The 8,241-nt window shown below is 44.7% G+C and overlaps 1 protein-coding gene across 2 annotated transcripts; it reads left to right on the top strand.

Annotated features, from left to right (window-relative positions):
• Positions 1-867: 867 nt before the first annotated feature.
• On the top strand, positions 868-7,868 carry LOC148010240 (uncharacterized). Of its 2 annotated transcripts, XM_087672362.1 has the most exons (8): positions 868-1,038; positions 1,124-1,366; positions 1,482-5,283; positions 5,365-5,598; positions 5,693-5,753; positions 5,898-6,121; positions 6,289-6,446; positions 6,555-7,868. In XM_087672362.1, exons 2-7 carry the CDS (start codon positions 1,243-1,245, stop codon positions 6,377-6,379), a joined length of 4,536 nt encoding a protein of 1,511 aa, XP_087528488.1. In that variant the 5' UTR covers positions 868-1,038; positions 1,124-1,242; the 3' UTR covers positions 6,380-6,446; positions 6,555-7,868. The 2 variants fall into 2 exon arrangements, with proteins under 2 accessions (XP_087528488.1, XP_087528487.1); XM_087672361.1 differs by having other exon boundaries at positions 869-1,038; positions 1,482-5,598; positions 6,555-7,806.
• The last annotated feature ends 373 nt before the right edge of the window (positions 7,869-8,241 follow it).

The raw sequence follows: 8,241 nt of genomic DNA, 5'->3' as shown, positions 1-8,241 counted from the left end.
AAGGCTACCTTTACATTAGGAATTTTCTTCCTCACATTAGCTTGACATAGTAATGGAAAAAGAAGCGAGACATGCACAGCGCACATGAAGGGATGTGTGAGGAAATGAGTTAAGCTTGAACATGGAAACAAATTAGGAGATGACACATCAACCAACCTATCATCGTTCCTCATTATGTTGACCTTACAAGCTTGCTTCTCGTCTGTTTACAAAGGCTCACTTGCAACATTAAAGTCCAACATATTCTTCAATTATTTTGATGTGTGTTTGCATTTAATCCCTAATGTGTGGGATGCTACGAACATCAAATTCTCACAAGAAGCTTAGGAGATGCTCCAAGAGCCCCTTGAGGTGTGGATGCGGCCACTACTGCATGAACCCGCACTATCGCCACATGGATGTCACATTTCAGACAAGGACATCTTGCAGGGAGTGCTCAGTGCTCACTGGCAACTGCTCTCTCTCTCTCTCCCGCCCTTTTAAAGTTCCATGTGCGATAAATGCCACATGTACCGGAAAAAGGCAAGGCTATGAATAAAGAGAACCGGGGCCCTTTTTTAAATGTGCGAGCCAGCTCAGCAAGAGTGTGGGGCCCAGTCAAAGTGGCTACCACATATGGCGCCGATTTCCGCAGGCTGAGTTGACTTTTTTAATTATTCAGGAATCGCTAAACTTAAAGGTCGAATTCTTGCTTTTTTTGGGGGGTGCAAAAAAAAAGAGGGGAAAAATAACGAAAACCGTTTTTGAAGAATCGAATCCTTCGAATCCTTTTTTGTTTTGTTTTGCATTTCCGAAATGCCATTTTGGTTAAAAATAAATTTCGAAATAGTCGAGACTGGGCCATGAAGGCTGTGAGCTTTGCAGCCCACTATTTTTGGCACCCTTATCGTTGTTGTTTCTGCTTTCATTGTTCCCATCGCAGCTACGCGTTCTTCCTTTGATTTTGTCTGTATGGCGGACCCTTGAATGCTTCTGCACGCGCTCGCGGCAGTATGACTATGATCGATCGTATGCATGGAAGAGCCTCGCGAGTCTCAGGTAACGGCTTATTCGTTCGCTAAGCCTCCTGTTTCTTAGTAAAGCATCGACGGGACTGTGTCATGGTCGACTGGCATGTGTGCAGGGATCATCTTGACGATCTCGCTATCTCCTGAGTCCTTCTTCCAGTATTCTTTCGGCATGCGATGACGTAGAGATCATCGCAACATACTTCTAGTGGGATCTCTTCTGAGAGAAGGAAACATGCCCTTCACAGGCAATACTTCTGCAGCTCGGAGGAAAGTCCGATGCCCTAAGTGCACTGCCCTCCTCACAGAGCCTCCCACTCCGATTTATGAATGCCCTATATGTTCTACTCTTCTCCTAGGTTAGATCTACCCTCGCTTTTCTTTTGTACCTTTCTGTTTTATTCATCCTTTCATTTGCAGAATCTCAATTTTTGGCTCCTCACATGTTTCTCTAAATGCTGGCATTGGAGACAGCCAAAGACACTTCCCGTGAATCTGGTGGCAGATTTTCAGACAACAGGGCCAACGGGACCAGTAGAGGTCATCAGGATGCTGAACAAAGTTCAGAGGGAGGCTTAAAGCCTGAGAAAGCCAGGTTCAATGACAACCCCGAAGAGAAGTGGGAGCCACACGGCCTCAATGACAGTGAGAGTGAGCACAAGCCATCCCACGAAGGAGGCACTCTTTCAGCTCCATCAACAGGTACTCCATCATATGATGTATCTTCTTATGCAAGTCGGAGGAGGCTATCACACTCTTCCGCTGGTAGCAGGGAGAGCTTCGACAAAAGTGAGCACGGGGCTCACTTTTCTGGTGCAGATTCAAGTTCAGAGAATGACTCTGAGGATGATTTAGATTCCCCACCATGGTCCTCAGACCCTGGTGATGCTAGTAGATCTCCAGATTTCTGCCTGTCAGTGAATCCCCTTGACAGCTCAAATGTTGATGATAAGCAGGGGAAGACTGGTCAACCAGAAACATTGGATTTCAAGTTGCAAACCCTTGAACTTAATGACACTGTACAAAACGGGCACATTGATGGCATCCAGAAGCATGCCCTCGAGGACCCCCCCAAAGACTTGAACATCGAGGAAGATGCAAGCTGTCTGGAGTCAGGTGACCAGAAGATTTGTGATGAAGGAATGAATACAATCCAAGGTTCTTGTACTGATATAAGGGATTCAGTGAGTGATTCACTTGACTATAATGAGGGCAGTATTAGGAATCTTGACAAGCCATACAGCAGCGTCCATGACTCTTTTGCAGGTGTATCAGAGTGTCACGGGAATCAGCAACTTTCCGAGACAGGGCAATGCACACAGAACAACTGGGTACAGTCAAATACTGGTTTTGACGGTTTGAGTGATGGATTTAAAGGAACAGATGCAAGTGCAAGGTTGAAAGTAGGCTCTGAAACCACTGGTGTGACTACAGTCAGTTCTAGTGATGAGAGCTTCTCTGGCAATGATACAGTAAAGGAAGAAGGTGAACAAGATCTTAATGTTATAGTCTGCAATTCCGCTGTGGAGGATAGAGGCTGTCAGAATGCAAGTAGTAGTGGCAAACTGACTGATATGGAGATCCTGGGCAAAGATAGCAAATCTGATGGTTCTCCAGCTCTTGATGAGACTGCTAGCACAGGTGATGCTAACACCTTGGAGGACAATTCTAGACTGTCCAGAAGTGTGTTTGATGGAAAAGACAGCCAACTAGAAGCTAATGCACGCTATGCTGATGTGTGGATGGAGAAACTGGTTAGCACAGAGATTGCTTCGATTGACTTTTCATTCTGTGATTGGCAGTCCTCTGGGAGATTGAAAGCTAAGGAAGCTCTTAAAAATGGTGTAATCGATTCAGATTCAGTAGATGACAAAAGGATCCTTAACTCTGATGAGACTGGTGATGATTCACTGTTTCCAGCTCTGCTTGAGGAAAATGAGAAACTGAATCAAGGATGTGTTCAAATTGTTGAGGCACCTACACGAGCTCTTTCTGGCACACGGATGATTGATTCCATTCCAGCAGGTGAAACTACAGCTGGCAGCATTCCTCGAAGGACTGTTAAGATGCAGAAACTTTTGCAAAATAATGACCCTCAGATAGCTGATGGTACACAAATATTTGGGAATGCAGAAGCTGGTCTGTATGAATCTTCACATCTGGAGGAATATCAGTCTCATGGTCTGCCCTCAACCTCAGGTATGAATGATGAATGGAATACAGAAGACTTGATGTCTGATAATACTGAGCAATGGAAGGCAGCAGACATCCCTCTTACAGTTCCGTCACTGGCTGATGATCCTGTTAGACAACATGATTTGTTCCGTGATGAACTAACTTATGTGCAACCTCATTTGGTCGAAGAAGTGGTTTATCGAAAAGAGCTCCATCCAAGCCAAAATGCAGGTGCACAAAGGTTACTTAAACGAGGAGGCATGCATGCTGGCCAGCACAGAGGTGAGGTACATGATATTGCAGGTGATGTTTCTCAGCCAGATGAATGGCCAAGGAGTTATGATCGCTTAGATAACAGGATGGTTGCCTCCGACACAGTCCAATCAAGAGATGAGAGGAGATATGGAGTTGCACCTCAGCAGCGTCAATTCCAAGAGACAGACCATGTGACTCCATCTGAGTTGAACATGCATATGAAAGGGAACGTATCCAGCTTAGACTCTTACCGACCAGGTTCTGCAGATTCACATTTAGAAGAACGAGGTACAGCAACTCCTAGGCAGATGATCCCACATGGTGGGAAGATGATAGACAGTTATCCACTCCGTGGGTCTGCCGATCACTATTCTGGCCATCCTTCAAGGTTGCCAAAAACGAGCCCTAATCCTAATATTTATCCAGATGAGCATTATGCTTCTGATACTCAGAACTTGTCACTGCCAAATAACAGAGGGTACACCTTTCAGGCGCCTTATCCTAATTTCATGGTTTCTGCCTCTTCACAAGAGCAGTCCTTTGAACACTGTGCTCACCATCACAGCATGTTTTGTGCATCAGAGCTGCAGCAGCCCTATATTCTTCCGAATAATATGCCACATTATTGTGCAGCCTGCGTCTCACAGGTGCCACCAATTGCTTCGATGTCAGTAATTGAGGAGCCTTATCATATGCAACCACATGCAAGTTCTTCAGTTAGAGAATACCAAGCAGTTCTTCCTCCAATGTACGCAAAACCATACCTCAAATCACATGGTTATCAGACTTCTTTACCAGAGAGACAGAATTATTACCCTCCTTTACCCAGGCAGGGTGCTGCCCCTTTTGTGTTGTGTCGAGACTGCAACCAACTACTTCAAGTGCCTGCATGTCTTCCTCCTAACAGTGGAACCGTACTGAAGTTGAAGTGTGGTGCGTGTGGGAAGAAATCAAAGTTTTCAACTGGTAAACTGGAAAATAGTGGGTCACACAAAAGGGGTAGGGGATCGACGAACAGAGGATTGGCTGCTGTCAACATGACTAATGCATCTCACTTTACCTATTCCTCTTTAAGACCTAAGCTGTCCTCAGGGACCGTCCAAAGCTCTTCTTTTATGTCCAATGATCATGCTAGACTGCCGCATGTTATCAATAATAGGGTATCTAGAGTGGACAATCGGGAGTGGGTTGAAAACCAGATGTTACCACAGACTAATGCTGCTGTGATGAATGATTCTGATGTAGAAAGTCCCGATTATGCATATCATCGACAGATTCCCACTGCTGGCTATGTTAAAGGCCACAGGCATTATGGATTGCAGATGAGGCATGGGAACATGGACACTGTAGTTAACAGCTCTGGAATGTTTAATGAAGGTTATCTTTCATCTTCACCATCTAGTACATCTGGGTCTAGTCCTGTAAGGCACAGAAGTGAACAGCCAGCTTTTGAGGCAGTTCAGAGACGGAGAACTAATTTTGCAGGGCAGAAGGGCAACAATGCCTTGCATTCACAAATGCATGAACAGGTTAGGCCTGCAGAGACCATGCTTAGTTTTCCAGAGGATTACGACCATAGAGGTTCAGGTGGGACTGCTCAAGAAGAGTATTTAATTAGAAATCCCTTGCGCAGGAATCTAGTAACTCTTAAAAATGAAAGCCAGCAAGAAGGAACTGTTGACTCAGACTTCTCTAGAAGTAGTTCACAAAACAGTGCCTCTCAGTTCAGAAAGCTGCCAGCAGCGCCAGGCTCTCCCCTAATGGAACACTTTTCCCGGGAATCTAGAGATTATGCTGTTACCATGCAGAAAAGGGGTCTGCATCTGGAATCTGTTTCTGGCAGTAGGTCAGTTCCTTGGTCTCCTGCTCCAGGTTCTCCCCTGTATGATCATCTGAGGTATGATATGTCATCAGACTTTGATGACAGGTCTTCTCAGAAGTCGTGGGAGGCAAGCAAGTTTCAAGATTCACCTGCTCAGGATTCAGGTAAGGGACCAAGGTATTTTGCTGGCCTACTGAAGAAGGGCTTCCGAGACTTTGGCAAAGGAGGCCAAGCCAACAACAATCGCCGAAAGGTGGTGATCAATGGCCACTTAATATCAGATGCAATGGTCAAAAAAGCTGAAGAGCAAGCTGGGGCAATCCACCCTGGCTCATACTGGTTGGCTTCTTATCAATTGCTATTCTATGTGCATGCTAGGTCTCCTATGTTTATACCATATGATGGTAACCTGTTCAATAATGCTTCTGGGCAGGTATGACTTTCTGGCAGGATTTTGGGGTGTAATGGGAGGTCCTTGCTTAGGAATTATCCCAGTAAGTTACCGATGCTTGTATGTGGACAGTAACAGTGTTATGATTATCAAAGTAGGCACAGACTACAAAGTCTATCATTAGCTACTGGATTACATGGTCACTATATTCCTAACAGTTTTGTTTTTTGGTTTCTTATTTTGACAGCCTTTTATTCAGGAGTTCAATTTCCCCCTTCCTAGAGACTCTGCTGGTGGGAGGACAGGGGTTGTAGTGAATGGGCGAGAACTTCATGAACAAGATTTGCAAATTCTTGCCAAGAGAGGTTTGCCTACCACACGAGGGAAGACGTATGTTGTTGATATTACTGGTGACGTTTTGGATGAACCATCTGGCCAGCGGCTCCTCAGTCTTGGAAAGCTTGCCCCTTCGTGCGTATTTGACACCCTTAAACACAGCTTCCAGTGCTTTCTTCCTAATATGTTGAGTGATTTTTATGTTGGTACAAAGTGGCCGCTGAATCTTCTTTTCATCTGTGTATCACTAGTAATAGTCTGGTTGCCATTTTCAAAAGCTAATTTGGATGTATTTGAGGCAGGCTTGAAAAGAAGGGCCGTGGAAGTGGAATGTTTCACCCTGGTGTGCAATCTCGAATTCAGTTTCACGAATTTGATGGTGGCTCACTTTGAGCCATTTGTATGGTGAAGACTGGTGGTTCTGCAAATGCAGAAACGTCTCTAAGATTCAGCTTGAAATGTATGTGGAGTGAAGCCAGATGAACCATGTTTTTGTACTGACAGAACAAAACGAAGGTGGTTGTGTATATGAGTTTAACACTAATTACTTGTGGGTTGTGTTTTGCAGTTCAGATGTTGTACATTTGAGCCTGGATATTGGAGAGCTGTTCGTGTGTCAATGTTCTTCAAGCATGCCTTTATTCTTTTAATTTTGTATTTTTTCCCTTACTGAGCTATGATGTACTGTGGATCTCCTCTTCAATCATCTTCAGATGTCACTATAATATTGGCATTCTCTTTCCTGTAAATCTTAGGTGCTCTCGTGTGTGTTGTATTCTACACTTCTATCTTGTATTGTGACATTTGAGCTGTGATCATGGGACTTTGATTCAAACATTTGCTGTGACTTGTTTTCATGTTTATTTGTGTGATTTGCACCGCCTTTTTGCCTTATTTAAGCTCCAGTGCCTCATATTTTGCACTTCTAGATTCTGTTGAAACTCTTTCAAACAGGTGGAAAGTCTTGTGAGTAATGTAAAGGCTGGAATTGCACCATCTGGACACAGAACGAAAGGTAGTACTTGTGCCAAGTTGTGGTTTGATGTGGAGCAACCGTCTGTGCACATCAAGTGTCTGGCAGATGAAGACGAAGCGAGCCTGTAGGACAACATGCCAACAAGGACACTTCCATTCTCAGCAATCAAAACAAGGTTTCCTTGAGGTTGAGGAAGAGCCAATCAGACATGTGGGACTGAATTGAACCTGCAAAATTCATCTTTTCATGAAGCAGATGATGATCAAGACTGTTGTTGGCACATAGTAGTGGCCTTTTTATGTGAATAGTAACAGGTGGACAGACGAGTTTAAAAGGATGTATATGTTTCAGCCTGGTCATTGTGAGACTCCAGCATTTTTAGTCTCTATGGGGTGCAGGGGCACGTCTATCACTTTGCAGCACTTCTCTTCTTGTACAGCACATATATAGCCAGTGATCTCTCAAGAATCTGCATTGCAGCATTATCCCCTTATTGGATTTTATCATGCACACTGTTGTCACATCCTTCGACATCTGAATGGGCACTGACAGCTTGTTCACAATGATCATTAAAGTGACCTAGTGCGAATGCATTGGGACATTCTAGGGTTAGGGTAGCGGGGTCATAGTTATAGGACTAGAGGCCCTATTGTGCACATCATTGTGCGATCACCACTCTTAGACTTTTGATCTATATGCAAGTATGTTTACACATTGCGATGGCGCAGGTTGGTTGTATGGGATGCAAGCTCTTGGGACATGGTCTTGATCGGGTGTGCTACTAGTGCCTAGGCTTGGGGGGCGAGCCCGTGTGTCTCTATGGCTAGTCTGATGCCCATTCCCATTACGGTCTTTGTTGTGGGTATGGCTTGTGTTGTGTCTCATGTCCATGGTGGATCCTAGGGGGACGTTTCATTAATATTAGAGTGTTAACTTGCTACTTGGCATAAGATATGATGACATGCACAAAACCACCATTCGCTGATGGGACCATGATGGTCCATTCTTGATAGGGTACATGTTGATCTTGTATAGGGTGGTATGGACACTACCAACGAGAGGGGTGTACATGGATGGAGGCACATGTTGTAGGTGGTGGATACGTCTTGTTTGGTACTGATGTTTGGGATGTGCATTTTGGTGCAGTCTTTCTGATGGTGTGATGACTAAGGCTCTGGGAGCTGTCGCCCTATGGCCATGGCATGCTAATCAGGGGGTTTTGATGTGCATTTTGGTGCAGTCTTTCTGATGGTGTGATGACTAAGGCTTGGGGAGCTGT

This window comes from Lygodium microphyllum, chromosome 30, assembly GCF_053477565.2.
Source record: "Lygodium microphyllum isolate KBCC chromosome 30, Lygodium_microphyllum_v1.1.10, whole genome shotgun sequence".
NCBI classification, from domain to species: domain Eukaryota; kingdom Viridiplantae; phylum Streptophyta; class Polypodiopsida; order Schizaeales; family Lygodiaceae; genus Lygodium; species Lygodium microphyllum.
Note: the sequence above shows the minus strand (reverse complement) of the source record. Positions and strands in the feature narration are given on the sequence as shown.

Excerpts from the sequence above, each read along its gene's own strand:
- LOC148010240 (XM_087672361.1), top strand. The coding sequence starts at position 1,243 with ATGCCCTTCACAGGCAATACTTCTGCAGCTCGGAGGAAAGTCCGATGC. Across the intron at positions 1,367-1,481 it reads ATGTTCTACTCTTCTCCTAG|CCAAAGACACTTCCCGTGAA; the intron begins GTTAGATCTACC and ends CATTGGAGACAG. Across the intron at positions 5,754-5,897 it reads CTTGCTTAGGAATTATCCCA|CCTTTTATTCAGGAGTTCAA; the intron begins GTAAGTTACCGA and ends TTATTTTGACAG.